The sequence below is a fragment of the Anneissia japonica genome, unplaced genomic scaffold, assembly GCF_011630105.1.
Source record: "Anneissia japonica isolate Jap-2015-1 unplaced genomic scaffold, ASM1163010v1 scaffold287910_len238722_cov194, whole genome shotgun sequence".
In the NCBI taxonomy this organism is placed as follows: Eukaryota; Metazoa; Echinodermata; class Crinoidea; order Comatulida; family Comatulidae; genus Anneissia; species Anneissia japonica.
Window position 1 is genome coordinate 77,346 of NW_022703989.1, and position 22,587 is coordinate 99,932.

Below are 22,587 nucleotides of genomic sequence, written 5' to 3' on the forward strand. Positions count from 1 at the left end.
CTCTCCACACCCCCCCCCCCTCCCCCGGATCAGACTAATCTCTCATATAAGCCAAGTGCTCTTTCACAAATTTCTTAAAGCTACTGCTATGTCTACTAGCTGTGTCTTTTATAAGGCGGGGGAGTTTATTTTAATGTTTAATGGCAGTAGCATAAAATGTACTGTCGACGTACTACCTTGATCTCGTAGTACCATACACGAGCGCAATTTAAAAAAAAACCTCACAATACTGTACATGTTTATGTGGGACCAAATACAACGCAATAAGCCACCGAGTTTTAAAATTATAAACACAAGTATTTGTAAAACTTGTATATGACCTTGACCTCGTAGTACCATACACGAGCGCAATAAAAAAAAATCAACATACGTTTATTTGAGATTAAATACAACGCAGTAAGCCACCTAGTTTTAAAATTATAATCACAAGTATTTGTGAAACTTGTATATGACCTTGACCTTGTAGTACCATACACAAGCGCAATAAACAAAAATCTCACAACATACGTTTATTTGGGACTAAATACAACACAGTAAGCCACCAAGTTTAAAAATTCTAGTTCAAATTAAAAGTAAAACTTGTTTATGACCTTGACCTTGTAGTATCATGCACGCGCACAAGAAAAAAAAAATCTCACATTTTTTTTTTATTGATTTGGCATTACGTACGACATAACGCTGTCTCTTATACACATCTAGATGTGTATAAGAGACAGATATACATACATCTAGTAATAAAAATACAGAAAGACTGAGAAAGACACCCATTAAAACCATAATGTAGAGTTTGTTCTGACAACAAAAATTTTCATCCTGGATTGGGCTTGGGATTTTGTTCTTACCCCGAAAATGTTTCATCTTGGCCCGGGGCCCCAGTAGATCCGGGCCCCGGGGCAGCGACACCCCTTGACCCCCCCCTCTCGACGCCACTGCTAGCCGACCAGGTACCTACTTGCAGGCACAGGCGCCGTACAAAGAAATCTTGCAGTTGGGCTTGCATCGAAAGCAGTGCCTCTTGATGATATGCGATTGAACAAGTACTGTTCCACATGGGAACATTGTGGGACTGCCTGCAGTTCAACACTTAAGTATTCATTACAGAAAAAATTATTATCCTCCATATGTTTAAAAACTGCATTCCTGATATTATTAATTAAGTTCAGGATGGAATATCAAAATGCCGGTGGCAATACCTTATAGCCTGAGGCATGAACTTAAATTTTATATGGATTACATACCGGTAAGATTTCAAATTAATTGGTGTTTGTCTTAGACTGACTAAAGGGAACACATTTTAAGAAAAACGAAACAATAAATTTTCATTTTGCACCGATTGTTTTTAATTTAATTGAATATGATAATATTAGAAATAGTATCCATTAACATAATAATAATAATGATGATGACGACAATATTGCAAATAAGATAGAACATATTTAAGTTTTTAAAAAAAGTTTGTTTTGCCAGGTAACTTCATTTGCTTGTATATAGCTGCAAAAAGACAGAAACAGACATTTAACAGTAACAGTAACAACATGAGGTAGAAAGACTGCATTACCCAGATAATTAAACTGTTCTGTTTTTATGATAATTGCTGAAAGATGCAAATTACCCAAGAAAGGCAGCAGTATAAACAAATAAAAAAGACAAAAACAAAGAAAATGCCTAAATTCATAGGTTAACTTGTGTTTTAATAAAACACATTATGCTCCAATCATAACCTTCTTTGCGAAATAATAATCCTATTAAAATAAAAAACAAAAAGCTGAATGCAGCCATTAAACATCAATCTGACTTTAAACCATTTTAAGGCAATATGGTTACAGCATATGTTTGTAATGTTTGTTGATTGAAATATAATATATAACTGAGGTTTGAATGAAATTACTGTATTCTTTAAAATACCCTGCCAATTGGATTATACCCAATTGCTCTTGTCAAATAAAACCAAATAGCCATCTAATTTATGGTCTGTGATACTAAAATTTGTAATACATGATAATAAAATGTTTCATTACAAAAATAAAACGAACAAGTTCCTTAAAATCTTAACCAAGAACCAAATTCAAGCACCACAAAATACACCCAACCCAAAATACATCTGAGCTAAAGTTTAACTTTGATATAATGAATATTAAGTTTAAAAAATAAACGTTAACTTTGATAACGTCAAATTTCTTGTAAATGTTGGTTTCTATATTACGAAAGAGAGTAGTTATTACTCAGTCAAATAACAGATGAAAGACGATAATATATTTTTCCCAAAATCAAAATAACTATATTTGGAGCAAGCTTTGCCGTTCTGCTTTACTGAACTTGAAAAAAAAAAGAAGATATTTTGAGCACACTTCCTCAGCCTCATAGTGAGTTTATGAAGTGTGATAAGTTTGTGATTGGCAATCCTTGGCCCAAGTTCCTAAATAATGAATAACAAAATTATAAAATATTTGACATAATCATATAAACATATTCCGTCTGTTGATACAATTCAACATTTGTACATTTAAGTAATATTTATATAGGTTATTAGAATTTAACTGAAAACTAGAAAGAGAAAATAAAATCAACTAAATTTTTATACAAATAATTATGTAAATCAGCAATAACTGAACAACGTCTCATTGAAAGGACCTATTCAGTTCTGTTTAATGAGTAACTTATTTTTCTTAATTGTTATTCGTCTTGTCTGACTTACTAGAAGGTATACCTATATCCACATTTACTGCAGGTATGTGTGTAAGGATTTATATACATATATATGTTTATCCTCATCTATGCAAGATTGTTTTAATCTTAAATCCAGTTATAAAATATATCAATCTAAAATAATAATCAACATGCCAGAGAGTTTTTAAACAATTAATGAATATAACTTCAACCAACCTATAATCATTACACCACTGCGTATATTTTAGTAGCACCTAAAATTAAACTATACATAATATGTATAATGAAATCAGGTATAGGAAAAAAAATCATGAATTTACTTTTTCTCATCCACATACAGTACTTATCTGAGGATGCTACTACACCAAAGCATTAAAATAAATGAAAAGGAGGGCGTATATGGAAATGAGTTGCTTGGAAAAACGTAATTAATTGGACGTACTTTTGGAATATATCCAATTAACAAAATATACAATATTTTTTTACATTAGTTATATTTCATAGAATATATATACAACTATAAACATTTATACAGTACATATTTTTTTTCTAATTTATACTTCTAAACCTGTTTAATATGTCTAACAACATAGATAAATACTACTAATACTAAAACTGAAAAAATATATTCACATTAAATACAACGTAAATGAATATGGTCCAATTGTAGAAACATTATCATTCTAGATAAGATAGTATAATACTTACTCCAAGTATCGGAATGCACGCCATCGTGTCTGGATTCAATATTTCGACATTAATTATGTCATCATCAGGAATTCCTGATGGTGACACAATTAATGTCGGAATATTAAATCCCGACACGATGGCGTGCATTCCGATAATTGGAGTATGTATTATACTATCTTAATCAGTGGACCTTTCGGTTTTATCTTTCTAGATGCTTGTTCTTATTGATTATAATTGTTATATGTATCTAGATATAAAAATAAAATCCTTAATTAGCATTATATGAATACAACTGCTTTTGAAGGATATTTTTTTGAATAAAATATCTTTTTGTCATAGTTAAAACACAATAACTCATATAACACTAAAAAAAAAACTTCTGACATTAAACTCAAAGCTATAATGAAAGACTGAAATGTACTCTTCTTCATACTTTTGTTTCTGGTCCATCAGCCGGTTGCTTAAATGAATCTCTAATACGCGACACCATAGTGGCAAGTATGTGTCCGAAAGATTTATTATACCATTCTACAGTTCTACCTTTCGTGTCTACACGGCACATATATGTGATTTTGGACTTTCCCGAGCCACATGGATCAATCAGGAATCTTGATGCAAGAACTGTACCACGGATTCCACCAATAAGTGGTGCATCTGGATGATCTACTGATGTTGATACCAAGACACAAGCACCTTTTGGAAGATCCATTCTCCATGATCTGAAATGATGGAATGAAATAATGTATTTGATATAGTTGGCTTGTAAAAAATGCACTATAATCTTCCTTAAATCTCAGATATTTAATTGCCGGTAAAATTATTACAAATTTACATATCATACATTGCTGTTTCTGGTAAGTTATAAATTTAGCATAATAATAGATTGTTATACCATTAAATCCCCCGTAAGTCATTATCAAATATCAAACTAACTACATTCACATCACTATTGCCAAAATGGAAAGACCTTCTGTGAATCAACACTATGTAATCTTTCATATACTGTACTACACTTCAAAATTCTGAATCAAATTCCACTTAGGACTAGTCATTATAAGTTAATATGTCTGAATCATCATAGCTCTGCAGTTGAGGGGAAATAATGCAAAAACACAAAACAGCAGACAAAAGCCAACATAAATCATAAACCTGTCTAGTAAATTAATTCCAGTAGGGTCCTTACAAAAACAAACAAAGCAAAATGGCAAATATTCAAGGGAAAGGGGAATTGGGCAATATTTCAGTGGAAATTAACAGGAAATGATATTTGATTGATAACAAGGAATTAGTTACTAGGCAAATTACATGTAATATATTGTTAATCAGAAAGTTGTGATTTGCTCTTTTGAAGTTCTTTTCTTAAATACCAATTGGAAACCAATTTGTGAAAAAATTATGTTGTTTTTTTCAAATGCACTGTGCAATAGAATGTTGTCCTCTACATATTAACATCACAACTCTAACAGAGTACACTAGTATGATAAATTAATTTAGTTTAACCCAAAGAAGATTGATGGTTGATTGAATGAGTGATGCAACCATCTATATAAAGAAATCTCTATTATCATATGCCCTTTAAGATAATAAGATGCTGCAAGGAGGATTAAGAGTTGTTTTTTTCTCATGATAAAGAAAAATCCTGCTGTATCAGGAATCAAACCCAGGACCCTGGGATTGGAAGGAAGCATCTTAACCACAAAACTATTCAATGGAACTTCACTGCAAAGGTGACTTTCAGAATTTCTCTTTCAAATGTTGTTCTCTTGAAAACATTTTAGTACAGCACCTTAACAACAAAGAGACTCAGCACACGGAAGGAAGACTCTGGGCCTTTCCAAGGCAAAACAACTAACTTAAAAATATTAAAGCAGTTATGTTGTTTTGCCTTGGAACGGCCACACTAGAAAAAGTAGATTTTGAAAGAATAAACATTTAAAGGTGTAAAAAGTTTGGTCTGAGTATAAACAACACCATGATACTAAAAGATGAAAACAAATTTAATCATTTTTTAAAATGTTATAAAATTTTCATTTTCTTTATGTAATTGGACTACGCCTACAAAGGATTGCTCTATTATAGTTTAATAGACACATAGAGTGGAATGTGAGCTTGCCAAATTTTTTAAACCTGTAAGAATTCCACATAAATCCTATGATAATTTGAAGGAAAATATGAAGGAAACTGTGGGATTTTGAGTTTGACAAATTAAGGCATAATTAGCATGATAAGAATCTGATAAACTTGTTGGAGCATCTTCGTCTAATGTTTAATTAGTAAGGCAACAGTGTGTCTTCAAGATACAGGAAACAAGTTTAAGAAGTTCACGTTTTTATTTCAGTGCCCTTGACTTTTGCAACATGACTAAGAATGTTGTTATAATAATTATTTAACTTCACTAAAATCAATACAACACAAAAAGGAAAAGAATTATATGAAGATTAAATTTCTTTTTGGTGCACAGTAAATTTTTGATAGAAAATTTATTTAATTTTGAGAAAGTCCATTTTGTAAATTGTTGTTTAATGTTGTATGTTTGAAATAATTGCAATAGCAACTGACTCACCACTCTGGGGAGTGCCTCTTGGCAAACTAGCAGTATTAAATGACATTTCCCTAGTAGAAGCTTATCTTAAGTAGTTAAGCGAACACAGTGCTAATATCGGGAGTATTCTGTTAGCCCAAGAACAGATGCAGCGGTTCTAAAATGCCTCATATACGATACTTAACCAATTCCAATTAGAGCAGTAAACTGATAATCAAATTCCTATGAACTTGTTCTTCTGAACATAAAAAATCCTATTAGGGCTGTATTATGGTACAGTACTTGCTATTTGTTTGATCTGTTGAATACATCAGGGTGGCAAGGTTAACATTATCTCTCATGAAAAACATTATTTGTTTATTAGTAATTATTTCCTATCCTTGGAAGAGCAGTTTCGTTTTATTCTGGCCCTGTCTGACACACATGCAATCATTATTTTTTTGGGTCATAAGTAATGCATGGATGTTGACTCATGTTACAAGATTCCAATTCTAAAAATGTCTTAAACATATGGCCCCAAAAAATGTATCTATGTGTAAATAGTAAAAATTAATCGACTAATAAATATATCGACTAATAGATATAATAAAAATGGCAAATTGCGTGACAACAATTGAATCCCTCACGATTGTGTGCAAGGAAAGTAATTATAAATCTATCAATAAGCAGTATTATTAAACTCATTATTTCTTAGAATTCATATTTTTTTTGTTCATTCACTGATATACAATGGTCTCTTGATTGATGATTACCAATTAGGTAGTGAATTCAACCGGCCAATTTACCAGTCAATGGTGGCCAAATGTATTCTTGCAAGAGATGTAAAAACTCAGCCATTTTCCCCAATTTTTTTAAAATATTAGTTTTTTATTGGCCAGAATGACACAGTCAGGCCTTTTGTATAAGCTGCCTCTGTGTTTTGAATCCAAATGCGCCATCTTGTCTGTAGCAATAACCTCCAACGTTAATAATTTTTGACATATGCTTTTCTAAATACATTGGAAAAGTAGTTGATAGGAAAATACATTTTTTAATTTTTTAATACATTGCAACAACAAAATTAAATCACATGTCCATTTGAGTCCCATCACCATCCCTTGTTTGCTTGTTTTAACTGTCTTTCTCTCTTTATTTACCAATGCAACATATTAGATACTGTAGTCTTTTCCATGAATAGTTTTGCCTGAGTTATGTCTGCCGTATGTTATGAACCGATACATAGACTGTTAAATTGGCACAAATCAAGTTTCAAATTTTTAACATTTTTCTTATCTTTTAAACTGTACAGTCATGATTATAACTATAATGTACAGGACCTGAAATTTCACTTCTTCGTAATCAATTTGATGCATATCAGCTAAGTAGAAGTTAAAGATTTTTAATATACTACAAGTTGACAGTAATGAAAGTGAATGATAATCCATATCTACCTGAGTATGCAGTAATCTCTTGTTGGATGCGGAGCCATTGAATTCACAACGTATTGATAAACCTCTGTTTGTTTATTTAACTTCTCCACAACTCTCCATTTTAGTAGATCCTCATCCCATAAATACCTACAAGAAAAAATAAATTAAGATTTCAACAATAAGCAATTGGAATTGTCAAAAATTAAAATATGCAGTGAAATATTTACAACACATCTTATACATATGCATACATAATGTAAAATAAAATTGGTAGTTGTGCATAAGCTAAACATTCTATTATATTGGTTGTTTCCAAGAACTGATTTTAGGCCACTTTGACAATCATCATTTGCAAAATTTTAATGTGGGTGTTAGCTGTGTCAATGTTTAAATGGGTTCTATCAATTGTTGGATTGGGAATGATGTAGGCGTTAGCTGTGTCATAGATGCTTGACACAAATATTGTTCATATTTAAATTTAAAATGAATATGTGGTGTGTCCAATACACATATACATTTACGTACATATTCAAATATATACATCCATGAATATGTATATAAATGTAAAGAATATTTATAATGTCATTCTATGTTGAAAACTATTCAATTTATAGTTTTATATTTTACAAAAAAGGAAATTCTTATTAGTATGTACATAATGTAATAAGCAGTTTATGATATGTCCTGTGATAATTTTTTACCTCTCATTAAGAATTCTATGTAAAAGTTCTAATGGTGGGGCTTCCACTTCTACCGAACATTTCCAAAGGCGGAGAGGATGTTCATCACCAACTTTCTTGAATGCAACGTCGACGCCCTCTAAAGGTGTGCACGGAATCCATCCCTTGAATTTCTCCCTTGATTCCTTTAACACTCCTTGGATGCAACTCTCCAAATAGCTGTTGTAATCAGCCGTTTCGTCAAACTTCTTTCGGCCGAGTTCCTCCAAGGTGACCGGTTCTCCCATGTCGATGTATGAGAAATGACATTTAGTTATCGTTTCTTCAGGGACCTGATAAATAAACAAGAATATTACATGTAGGGGAGTTAAACACTTGGGAGCTATCCAAATGTTGACACCAATAGCAACTGCTTAATATTGTACTGACATGAAGGAAGCGTTTATAATTTAATGACATCGAGGAACAGAGTCAGTTCCGTACTTTCAACTTTCAATAACAGCGAAAGTTGAAAAGCAGAATCTCAACGCCCGTGAAAAAACCTGTCCTAAATACTACATTATACGTGTTTTATGTTATATGTCTATAAAAAAAAAAACAGTATAAACACAATACAATAAAGGATGAAGCAAACTTAGATTACAAGCAGGTACCCAAAATGTCACCATTGTACAATTATATAACAATAATTAAAATATTAATAATATTTTTAAAATTTTCATTTTGATGACCTGAGTATATATTTCCACCGAAGAATTTATTCACTAATATATGTATACTAATATATAATATACATTTATAATACTTAAAACATTAACAGTAATACCAATACAGTACCAATAATAACCTTGTTAATGACTAGTAGTAATTTTAAAAGCTGTCATTTGGAACAAAATGTTGTGTGAAAAAAGTAAAATATAATATACAAATTAGATAATATGAAGTGCTTAAAGTCCTTGATGCACAATATTACTAACATTATTAAAATTATTATGTACATAACTTTGTAAAAATAATTTAATAAGTGTTTTCATTAATTTTTATGTACAGTTTTGATAAAATTTATATTCTCATAATTAACTTGAATCAGCTATTAATGTGGTCAAAATTAATACAAACATAAACATAGTAATTTTGATAATGAGTTAATTAGCATTAAGCCGGTAAAAAGAATAAGTTTGAAGCCAAATGAAGTTATGTTAACAAACACAAATACAGGACAGAAATTCTGATACAGATTTCCATTCTAATAAAAAATAAGAATTGAAAACTGATATTATTTAAATTTGGTAATTTCTCTCAGCCAATTAGAAGTTGTACTTGTGCATATGATTATAAGTAATTATCAAGTTCCAGCTACTTTTCCCTTCAAAGTAGGAGTTGACAGGAAGCTTGCTGTGACTCATAAAAATTAAAAGTAAAAATTCAATAAATAACTCAAAAAGTTAAATTATACAAGTAGCTTATAATTTGTGTATACTTATTATTCAGTAGAATAAGGATGTAAACTTGCTACTATATAGAGCTTTTAAAGTTGTGGATGTAACATTATTAAATGAAACATAATGTTAGATATTAGAAATGTCAAATATCATTGGGTTAATATTAATTAAATAAATCCTACAATTGAATGACACATGTGCTGGCTTCATAACATGACTTCCTAAAGAACAAACATAATTGTTAGATGACAAGCCTGTAAAGGTCTTCTGTGAGTGTGATTGTGATAACAAAATACCTAATTATCATTAATTACAACAACATTAAAGGAAATGATTGATAAAAATATTGGCAGTTGTACGTGACCATGGATTTGATTGGTTATGCTGTGTGTGTATGTACATTTATATGTGTAAGAAAATATATTCAAAGGTTTTATGTAATACATTTTTTTAGAACATGATCAAAAGAACAGAAGATAGTAACAACTATTTAAATAGATTTTTTTTAAGTTATAAAAGTTCACTTTCATGAATTATCCTTGTTTGTGTTTTATACCTAAAAAAAAATCCAAAATCAATTTGAATAATTTTGTTAATGAAATTTATAGCAAAAACATAAAATCATTATACATTTAAATTTGATTTTCATGTAATGTTATTAATCCATAACTAAACCATTTCTGTAAGACTTTCTGAAATTAAAATTTATAATTAGATAACCCTCCAGATTATATTTAAATATGAAAAGTTGTATGCCAGTTTTTAAGTTAACTTTTAAATTTAACGAGGAAATTAAGAGACTTGGCCCGTATTTTTAATTATGTAGACCAAGTGCACAGATGTTTTTCTATCATGTCTCCCATATTAACTTTTAATATCTTTCTCATTAGGAGATGCATAAATGATAACTTTCTTTTATTATTTTGCATAATCAAAATAACCTGGAAATTTGTAGTAATTTGTTGGCAAATCAGTGAAAACATTACCTACATATCATGGTTTGATTCATATAAATTCAGTTCTAATTAAAATTTGTTAGGTTTTACTGAATGTTAGGATACTGTAGATAAATTAATTGAAATAATTTAGTTGATGTAGGGAATTAACTTAATGTTCCCTAATTAAATTGACTTATAGTAGATTTATTCTATCTTTTTATGTGTTTGTGGTGTGTTTGTGATGTAGTTTTAATGTTTTTCTCCCCTTTTGTTAAACTTCAATTTTGATTTGACTTATTCTGTAATGTTAATGAGAGATTGCAATAAAGTTCTTCGTATATTTCGTATGATATTTATTTATGCAATGTATAGGATAGTGTACTACTGCTACTGATTGTCATCATACTCACCATAAACAATTTCTTTACTTCTTTAATCATTAACTTTAGACATTCATTAGCTGCAATATTATTTGAGAGTTCACGTTGCTCTGGTCTCTGAGAGAAGTTTGCTCGTGTGCGACGTGGACTTGTACCAACTTGTTGGTTTGGAGATGGACTTAGATGGAATAGGGATGGAGCAAAGCAGACAGCCAAGTTGTAAGGAGTCATCTGAGAATAAATAATCAATTAAATCATACAAAAACTCTTTGTATATTAATTAATATTTCACTAAATAATGTAATAAGAAAACTCCTTTGGAGGCTAACCCAACACTTCTGATCCTACACCTCGCATTATGGAGTAATGCAAACTAAAATCAATTGAGAATATAGGAAAATATTGCATAGCATACAAGGAAATTGAATGTTATGGATAAGATAAGTTTAATGAAAATGCAAATGAATGGGAAATTGTTACTGCGCCAGGATGTCAGATGCCAGGAAATTAAAAAACTATGCTGTGCTTAGTACTGTCATATCCAGAAATTCAAACATTAAAGTGGACATGCAGTACTTTCTAATTGGTCAGCAAAGAATGTTTATAGAAGGTAATAGCAGCTGATGTTACAGTTGATTCACTGACACCTGTGATATGAGCTGGTAATCTACACTGCTGTACGATCTATCAAAGTTGTAAATGAAAAATTCATATGTGTGAACTTGGTGTTATGAGAGTGGTTCCAGCCTCAAACTGACACAAAACAACACCAGAGTGGGATTGACACTAGGCTAGCAAATTGAAATTTTTTTTAAATTTCGCATTTACACATAAACAAAGCCAAAATAGAGCTGCCTTGATTTAAATATTGTAAACCAGGTAAGTTTTACAGTACATATATAATTAATTGAAATCAGGTTGACACCATTGCTGCATGCACATAACCTAGTTCATTAGAAGTGGGGTTTCATATTGGCCAGGGAGAGCCTAGGCCCCCTGGTTTGGTTCAGTCGATTATGACGATCGGTTCGGCCTAACCCTGAGATACTCACTGGTTACAGGTCTGTTGTTGCCAGTCAATTCCCAGTACTAAAGTTTGCTTATGTGTCTACAAAAGGCATTCCATGTTTACAATTGCAGATATGTATAGCAGTTTCATACATGAATATTTATTACAGTGATTATATTTAATTAATTCCTAGCATAATAGGTAGTTTTCACCGCATGACATTCGTTATAATTTATTCATGAGTACATTAATTTTCAGGATATTACGTGCTGGACATACGTTAGTTACGGGTTTGCGCATGCATATTTCCATTTGTTTACAAAAGGGGTGGAGCTATCACATTGCATGCTGGGTACTAGCGTTAAAGTTAAGGTTAACGTCGTGCAGCGAAAACTACCTAATTATCATAGATCAACTTACTTGGTTGGTTAGTGAGTGCGTGGCAATGTCGCTGAGGAAAAGCACCAGTGATTGTAGGACTTCTCGGTTCTCATCAGGTAATAACATAATTGCCGCTTGGAGGGCAGATAAATGCTGGTCTTTGGGCATGGCTGAATAATACAATATACTCAATGATGTCATACATAATATGAAATGAAAATTTAAAATATTCAACATAAGATTTGTATTTTGTTTAAAAATTCATTCAGCTAAATTTCATTCGTTATTATTTAGGGTTAAATTTTCATACATAAACCTTAGTGAAATTTGTCTTTTAACATGACATTCTTTTAATAAGACTTTATTGAATGATAAATTATAAATCAATACTGATTAAACATGGTGGCAAAGATGATTGCAAAGAGGGATGTAAATGAAAAATTACCCCTTGCTGTTATTGTACTGCTACTATTTTCAGGTCATATTTCATGAGATTTTAAAGAAAAGAGAATGTATTTTACAATATTATTTTTATTTCATATATGATTCTATTTAATAAGATAATATTTATTATTGATGTTGTGTTACTTACCTGTGAAGATGCTCAAAAACGTGTCATGGAGTTTGGAAGTCAGTAACGGTTCTGGCAACTCACGAAAATACTGCTTTAACATATCTGCAACATCATATGCCATCATGCCTTCATAATTTACATCTAGAAGAGAAAAAATGATCAGGGAATGAGCAACATTTAGAAAGAATTATCAACAAGATATTGCTGGAACAAGTCTCCTTGGTAAATGATGACCATTTCTATCAATACATTTAATAATAAATATAATTTTTGCCTAAATTATATACTTAATCGTAATACTATATTATTTAAATTAATATGTTTACATAGTGGCAACACCATATTACACATTTTTTTTATTGTTTCTTAAAATCCATTGAAGATAAAATGACTTAAAAGATTTTTAAAATATGTAAAATTATTTTAAATTTACAGAAAAAAATGATACTGTAGAAAGATTAAATATTCGAAATTTAAGAAATAATTAGATCACTTAAAGATAAGGAAGGTGGCATCAGACAAACGAATACTGAAAGATTATGTCAGATTCCTATGGGTGTCAATCATCAACTGATTCAATTTAGGAATCTCCACAGGGCAACCAGACAGTAAATGTTTAAGTTATTGTTAAGTTTAGTTATTTCATGATAAGATCTCAACAGAATGTGTACGTTTCTCTTTCTTAATTTCATGTCGACCACCAGCTGATCATGAATGCATAGAATGAGCAGCTATCAGAAGATGTCTGAGCAATCATAGCATCACAAAACAAATACATACTACTGAGATCAGGAAGTGTGGACAAGCTTCTGCCATTAAAATTGGCGGGTGGCCTTTTTTTGAAACTACAATTTCTGTCTGTGATTCTTTGTTTTGATAAGAGAGATTCGGTACTTTTATAAAAGCACTGGATTTTTTTGACTGCCTTACAGGGTGAAACCACAAATCTATTAGAAGCAATTATCTACTCTAGCCAATATGTCTAAGGGAAACCAAGATCAACATCAGACCACCAAAAATCAACTCAATGGAATGTATGACAACAAAAACCCCATTTAAAAAAATTACTCTATAAAAAATACTTAAAAAACCATGATATTAATGTATTAAAATATTCAAACAATTTAATATAGTTATTGTAAATATAAAGTCATGTCAGTTAAACAATGGTTTGGGCCCAATAAAAAAAATTATTAGTTTATCGCTCTCACCCACAAAAATTGTTCATTTCTTTTAATGTAATGTTTTTGTTATATACATACTCACCTATATTTGTTTCATTTAATTTCTTGATTTGTTGGATTCGTGACCTCACACCAGGTTTTCTAAAAATCCCAACTGAATCTTTGGCTACCCTTCTCAAATAACGCATTGCATAGAGAATTGTTTGTGGAAGGGGCTGACCTGTTTTCTGCAGGCAATGTGACAATGGTACACCAAATACCTTTTTGTCTTTGTAATCTGGGGTTTTAATCCGTTTCATAAACCGTGGCATCATCCTGTAAGATGTAATATTTAGTGAACAAATAAATTCAAAATCATTTATTCACTCATATAGAAATACAACACGTGTACCGGAAATAAAGAAAACAATGAAAGTAAAATTAAAAAAGAAAAATCAACAAAAATATTATAATAATTCAAAATGATGATCATAATAGTGAAATTAAAGATTTATGCATTGAATGTGTTTATACGGTAAATGCTTCTTTAATTTAACAACTGTAGTACCACAATTTTATTTATAATGACTTCAAAATGAAACCAATCATTGCTTAGTTGACTTTCATTACAATGAGCCTGAAAATAAATTTCCCTTTTCTATTATGTCCATCACTCTGAAGCTCTCAAATTTATTTTGTTTAACTCTAGAATGTAATACAAAATTATGTTATGGATCTCACTACTTCAAAACATATTTATTTATTACATCATATTTATAGAGGGTAACTCTTACAGAACAAAGCTGACTAGAAGAGGCCCTCTGAAAATATTATGTACTCATGGACATTTCAAATCACAGCCCATCCATCTTGTCATGAAACTTTATATATAATTTTTAAATTATTTTAATGTATTAATTCTGTATTATTCAAGAGGATATATATTGTAGATAACAAAATTAAAATTCCAAATATTAATTAATAGCTGAGAAATACCATAGAATAACTCATTAGCTTAAAGCTATTCACTTGCATGAGAAATGTTTAGTAATGAAAACCTGCTCGTAACTTACATGAAGCTCTTACTTAAAGGTTAACAATCTAAGTAAAACATACAAAATGTTAACGAGGTATATTTGAAACAGATACAGTCCCCTTGGGATAATTTGCACAAATTATTGATTTCTCAGGGTAGTAGTTGACCGAATGAAAATAAATACGATACCCACAATCTATTAAATGCCCAAGGCCCATGTATGCGGTACTTTTTGAGTTAATTCTCGTTGTGAACCACCACAACACCCTCAAGCCTAGCTAATCCAGAATGGCGGTATAACTTTACAGATCCGTTTCGTCTGAATATCATTTGCGAAGGTGTTATGAAACTCTAAGCAGCAAACAAGGATTCTGATCTGGATGGCATATAGCGGATTGCACTACCACACACAAACAATCTGATCAGCTGCCTTTGGCCAGCTTATTACTATTATCCATCGCACAGCACAGCCTGCACAAATGTCCCAGTATGCTATTTTATCATCTTTGTAACTGTACCTAAGGCAATGAATTTCACTCTTAATCATAGACATAACTAAGTAGAGGAAAACTCACTGATGGATATAAATAACTTAGGAATACCAGGAAGAGAATGGAACATTTTTCATACAAATTTAAAAACTTACATTTCCTGACTACTATCTAACTACCTCATGACAAATCCTACTGTATCACCTTGCCTATCAATTCTCATATCAAAAGTAAATGGTTAAGTAACCATTACTTAACAAATAAATATGTTCTTTTAAACTGTTGATTACTACATGTATTTTTAACCAAATAAGTTATAGCCAATGGTGCTACATTGAATTGTTTCATCAGGAGGAGAAATACTACAATACAACACACTAAAAATTAGTCTTCCAGAATCCCATAAATGCTTATAATCTTCTTTGCAATAGACCTACTTACTCAATCTATGCTGACACATATACGTTAAAATGAATACATATTAATAATAATAACAGTTAATAGGCATTTAAACACCGATAAATTATATAATATAAAAATAATAAATAATGAATTATAATGTAGTACTCACCAGCTCCATCCACTACGACAAGACACAGAATATCTTTCCATTAATGCTGTCAACCTCAGCAACGATAATTTTCGTACGTACATCAACTGACCTACAGACATATTGTTGATCTGAAAAGGCCTGGTGGGTAAAGAAAGTGTTTGGTTATATTTACATGTCAAGTTTGTATTGTCAAAAACATCAGATTCCTTCGCTAACCTCAACAATCTCAGGACAGTCTGCATCTTGGAGAACGTCAATAAATCCATGATTTATTTCAAATCTGTATTAGCCAATGATACACATAAAAGTCCTACAGATTTGTGCTGTTATCACACATATGAAGATAACTACTAATCAAGAGTGTTTCCACAAGTAGACCTATATCCTTTCTCTTATAAGTTTTTGTACACACGACTCGCTACTTCTTCGTCAGGTTCACCGACCACACTGACAACGCTCATGCAGCGATTAAGTTTTTAACTTGTCTGCGGAGTCTGTAAATCATATTAGCCCTACTTCCTATGATTTGACACTTGAGACTGCCATATAAGGAAACCAACCAGTCATGTGATCTCCCAGTAGTTTCAATCAGTTGCTGATATTTCTCAGTGATTCCTAAGAATGCTATGCACCAATTAAATGTACCTGTAGATGGTAACAGAGGGGTGCCGTTGACGTAGGCAGAGAAGAGCAGTATCGGGTAACAATAGAAAGGTTTCGGTAGTAGGCTAGCCGATCATGATACATTCTTTCAATAAACAAGGAACTGAATACACCTTTTATTAGTTTACCTTAATTCTAAGCAAAGAAACTTCATAGAACACTGGTTCTTTTATCAAATGTCTTCACCCAAAGGGTAATGTCAAAGTATGCTTTCTGTATTTAAATGTGTATCTTTAACTAATTAAAAATTGTTTACTTTAATTAATTTTACCTTGCTTGATATCAAATCAGTATTATTTACAATGAATTAATTAGCTTATATTCATATTTTCATTTCAATTATTCATCAATTACAATCAACAATAAAATAGACAAAAAAGACGTAAATATAAAATACAATGATGAAAGTGACAACAACAACAAATTAAAAGAGCTTGTAAATCAAGGTGTCCAAAGTAAGAAAAAAAAACCCAATATAAGGCCCAATAAAAAAAATTATTAGTTTATCACCCTCGCGCACATGTCTTTTATGGTACTGAAAAAAAAAATGTTGAAAAAAATTTTTTTTGAAAAAAAATTTTTTTTTTTGGATTTTTTTTTTTTAAATTTTTTTATTTTTTAATTTTTTTTTTTAATTATTTTATTTATTAATTTTTTTCATTTATTTTATTAAATAGTTAGTAGCTACTGTTTGCTTTATCTAAATCATGTTTTACTTTGAATATCAATGCACCAGCAAACAACCCAAGGGTGATATTTGGCTTTAGCAAAATTAAAAATTTAAAAAAAAAACCTCCCTCCCTCATCACTTTTCCTGCCCAGATAGGGTGATAAACTAATAATATTTTTATAGGGCCTAATAAAATGATAAATGCCAACAACAGCGATAAATTGAATAAGAAAAAAAAAATGTCATACAAAAAACCGAAATAACATACCAAAAAACACACACTCAACAGCACACAAACAAAAGCAAAATGAAAAACCAGTGAATAACAATGAAACAGAATTAAATACAGTACTTTAAAAATTAAAAATTTAAAAGCTAAATTTCTGTTTCCAAATCTGTGTTGTTCTTCCAATCCAATTAGGATGCAATTGTTCAAGTAATTTCATCTGCTTTTAATTTAACATAAAAAGAAATAATTTTTCAAAAATTCAACCATTTATAGATGTGTATCCAAGCAAGTCATTCTTTATTAATTAAAAAAAAAAGTAAATTTATCAATGTAATTTTTATGAATGGATGCAAAGGCAGGTTAAGGAAACCATTGAAAATCATGAAAAAAATCACTGTGATAATAGGGTGAAAAATTCAAGGAAATGAAATAGTCCATGACTGATCCCAATCTGAGATATAGTCATCATATCATTAATACAAATCTAAATTCTACAATTGAAACCTAACAGTCATACAATTCAGTATCTGCTACTGAATATAATGCACTTTTTGCAATTAAAGAAATAAATTAAAGCTGTCAGAAGCCAATGCGAATTCCTTATACACTGTATACACCACTGATTAAACATTTCCTCGACTTGCTCTGTGAATAAGTTCATGTGCCAGATAACGCAATGATATGAATTAACAGTCATGGTCAACAGTCAAGTAAAATACTTCATTTCCTTGATTGGAGCCGGTCTTTTAATTCTACTGGTGCCAGAGGAACTGCAGCAAGTGGCGCATCTTCATAGACTACATGGTGGCAATCCACAACATGACTATGTCATTTCCGTAACAACAAAGACCATAGGGTAATAACAACTAATTAAAGGCGCACTTAATATAGACCTATTCGTTTATGGTGTAAACAGCATAAAGTTGGGCTATAATTTTTCAGAGGTCTCGCAATGAAATGAGACACATCTTTGGAGAAATAATCATACAAATAATTAAAAAAGACAAACCTTTTACCAAACTATAATTTTCATGTTTTTGAATAATTTTATGTTTATTATAATTTTGTTAATATAAAAGAATTTTCCATGCGTATCTGAATGTCTCCTCTTAATATTTGTACAGGTTAATTTAAATTTGAAGCTGATTTTCTCAAGATCTAAACTTCAAACACTCTCTGGATCTACCTATCGTACAGGAAGGCATTTAAAGTAATATTTAATTATCAATGGACCTCGGTAAGTTCTCCGACACCTTGATTTAAAAAAAAAATCTTAACAGGTTGATCTTTTGTTTTTAGATGTCACCGCAGGCTTTCAGATATATCTTGATTTAAGATTGTTTATCAAATAAAAAAAAACTACATTAGTCTAAAAATAGATAACAGCATAATTATCAAATATCAATCAAGAGCCCATACTGTCAAGTCATCTTACAAGATGTGGACATTTACAGGATTTTGTTTATTCTACTTGACCTACATGATGAAGCATTACACCAAACCAAAGTCCTATGTCATTGTCTAAAACCATCATGCTTCCATCTTTAATCAATACTATAGGTATCAGTCACAAAGACCCCATTCTAAGACACCTACAATTTATCTAACACATTGAATTTCTAATAATTACTTCAGAGATGATACAACATTTTCTTCACCTGCTCCTTAAAATACAACGTTGAGATTTTTACAAATAATTGACACTCTTCAAAACAACTTCCTATCAAATCCTTTGTTAAATCTCCGAAGAGTTCTGCAAGTAAAACCAGAAGTAATGGAATTAACTTTTCAAAATTTCAATTACAAATTGAGATTACCTTTGTCAAAATTAATTATTAGTTTAGTCATGAGAGCATCCATATTATAAGCTGACTATACATTTGATCTAAAAAACAATGAGACGTGACATTTTGTTATACCATTTTTAGTTTAATAATTGTATATAAATTAGTAATCAGATTAATGGAATATCAAGTAACAGAGTGAAAAATTACAAGAGGAAAAAACATCAACAGGGCAAACTTAACTTTTATAAAAAAAATAATAATAATTATTATTTTTATATAAAAAACACATTTTTTTTTTCTTTTTCATATACTGAAATTTGTTTTTTCCATGCTCATTTAATGAACAACTTTCACACTCAGGAAATAATTATCTACTTTCCTTGGACAGAAAATCATATTGGGTTGATAACCTTGAATTTATGACACAAGATATTACCAAACAACTGGTAGTTATCCAATGTGGTTCAATCTTTCACAGATTATCATAGTAATAACCAACTAGATATTAAATTAGTCTCCCCATGGAGGAATATTAAACTTATTCCTCCATGGTCTCACAAAGGTAAAGTGATATGTCCTCCCTTCCAGCAATATCCTGGAAAGGGCTTAAGTCCCTGCCAAAGATAAATCATTAAAAGTTAGACACCTTCTAATTCATAATTAATCAGATAATCCAGTTTAAATTGTGGAAGGCTATGCTGAAATGTCCTACAGCAAAATAAAAAAAGAAATCATTGATGTGATGAGACTGTCTGACAAAACTGACATCCTTTGACAATAACACACAAAAATTACTTGAAAACCAGAATGACATAATAACGGGTATTCTCCATTACAAATGACTAATAACTAATTCACAAATCTATACTACTAAAATAACATTTTGTTTTTTTCTGTCTACCAAATATCTCCAAAAGTATTTCAAGTACAATTGATCATTACTATAACATCCGGTACATGTTTTTTTTTTTTGGCAAAATAAACAAATTTTCTTGCTGATTACTTCAAAATCTCATAACTGTGCCAACGCAGGTTATTACATAGAAGATATATTAACTGCGATGCATACATACATACGGGAAAAGGTGGTGGGAAGTGAGCTTTCCCGACTTCTGAGGGGTCTTTTAATGACTTTTAAGTTCTTCAAAATTCAAGGTTTTTCCCCTCTTGAAAACGTCATGTAACCTTTTTCATTCTTATTGCAGTAAATAGGCCTATTTTACACAGAAAAAAATTGAGTAGTTGTATACACATTCTTTTTTCCATGAAACGATGAAAACAAAAAGAAAGGGGGGTCGGGGTCCTCCCCTAGGACAATTTTTATTACTAGATGGTGGGAAATTAGCTTTCCTGACTTCTAATTTTCTCATTGTCAAAAAAAAAAAAAATTTTTTTGTTATGAATTTTTTTTTGCAGGACCCCTTGACCCCTCAGATCCACCAATTCCTCCCAAGTTCAACTACATACATCGCCACTTTTCAACACTCATTCAACACCATGAGGAGCACGGGTATATGCTAGTACTGTACAACAAAAAAGTAACCAATGTACAAAATTTGATATAGATGCCCAGCAAACACAAGACAGAAGATGATGTTTTACACAATGTTGCAGCTAAATATGCACTGTTAATTTGAACAGCAAACAGCCATGTTAGTATCGTAATATAGTAACCGTAAAATTGTTAGCTGGATGTTGTAAGATATTCCTAGCATGAAAAAAATGCAGTCACAAACCTACATATCAACCAGGAACATGTGAGAATTCATACTAGGCCACAACCAACAAGCTATCTGACTAATCAGAAAGGTCTTCTTATATGAATACCTGCTGATTGGCTGAAAAATAGCTGAAAAACGGATGGAGTTTGTTTAAAAATTAACCTGTACTGCAAATGAAGTCCAAATGCCTGTTTTGTTAGTAGTCAAGGAGACATTAGCAATTTGCTTGGATAAAACACAGTTTTTTGCTATACCGGTATGTGATTATGTGGTGCTGACATTATCTAAAAATAGCTTCACAAAAATTAGATTATAATCTTATCTTATAAGCAAACCTTGATTTATCAGCCATGCTGTGGTTACACCATCGGTATCATGCTGAAGTGTAAAAAAAAATAAATTGCTGTCTTCTGAAATCCATAAAAAAGTGTAGAATTTGTTAGAATGGCACACGTCGAAAACTATCTATCCTAGCAACAAAGACACAATACATTTTTTAGAAAAACACAATTGTTCCCATACTGTAAGAATTTGATGTCCATTCACTTGCTCATTCCAATTGACCTGCGGAGGATTTTTTCTCCCTGATTTCCAATCATTTTTCTCAGGGACATAATTAAAATAAACATAAACTAATACTGTAATTCTAATGGCACTAAGTAAAAGTTTTTTGGCTGCTCATTTTTTCACCTTCACTAAATGCAATATCTTTTCTAGTCAAAATAATAACCATTAATTTTAAAATATCCATGCTTGTTATCAATTTAAACATACATTTTCTATCCTTCAAGTTCTTTCATCTTCATTGAAATGTTTCAAAATACAATATTCTTCAATCTCAGTTTGCTGACCCATTTGCCCTATACTGTAGTACAGTAGCACTAGAGCTAGAGTTATTTTAAAATTATACATAGTTTTATATTATTATATTCCTCAGCTTATTATGAACTTGTGGTGATTGACTCTGGAAATTGACTACATTTTCCAACTAAAGGCTACGGCCATAATGGCATTATATCGGTCCATTTTGTGATCTCTACACGTGGTCGAATATATAGATGTAACCTACAGCACATATAACGTTACTTCTTCAGGTCCCAAAAACACCCAAATTAATGAAAATTTAAATAAAATATTCATGAATTATATGTTTGAGAAACCCATTATATAAGACCCTCAAAATGCTACTTTGTCGGAGCCTCCCGGGGCTTTTCCCACAAACCCCCTCCAGGCCTCTGCCCCTGGACACCCAAGTTTCAAAAGTCCACATTTTAAAACCTATTATTTTACTAAAATCTTTTCTAATTATCGCAAAATGCCATAGTATGCATTCCGTTTTATTTGCCTGCTCTTCTGATGTGCAGTGAAATCTGTGCTGTGAAATCCAGGGGCGGATCCAGAAATGTCCAAAAAGGGGGGGGGGCCCCGGAAAGGGGGGCCGAAAGTTGGGCCGATTGAGACAACACTGTCGTAGGGAGTCCGGGGCATTCCCCCGCGAAAATTTTGTGTTCTAGACGCCCGAACATAACATTTGAGGCATTCTGGGCTATCATTTTTTTCTT

The 22,587-nt window shown here is 31.2% G+C and overlaps 1 protein-coding gene across 5 annotated transcripts in view; it reads right to left on the minus strand.

The window, feature by feature from the left end:
* Positions 1-1,316: 1,316 nt before the first annotated feature.
* The window catches only part of LOC117104551 (rho GTPase-activating protein 7-like), a 56,944-nt gene continuing 35,673 nt past the window's right edge, over positions 1,317-22,587 (minus strand). For 4 of the 5 annotated variants that reach the window (XM_033245410.1, XM_033245409.1, XM_033245411.1 and 1 more), the window contains 8 exons: positions 15,974-16,093; positions 13,979-14,211; positions 12,731-12,853; positions 12,178-12,308; positions 10,779-10,979; positions 8,010-8,320; positions 7,330-7,455; positions 3,785-4,076 (listed from right to left, as the gene is read on the minus strand). In XM_033245410.1, the coding sequence (XP_033101301.1) occupies positions 3,785-4,076; positions 7,330-7,455; positions 8,010-8,320; positions 10,779-10,979; positions 12,178-12,308; positions 12,731-12,853; positions 13,979-14,211; positions 15,974-16,093 (1,537 nt within the window). Of the gene's footprint in view, positions 4,077-7,329; positions 7,456-8,009; positions 8,321-10,778; positions 10,980-12,177; positions 12,309-12,730; positions 12,854-13,978; positions 14,212-15,973; positions 16,094-22,587 lie in introns of all 5 variants that reach the window. The other variant, XM_033245407.1, reaches the window with a different exon arrangement.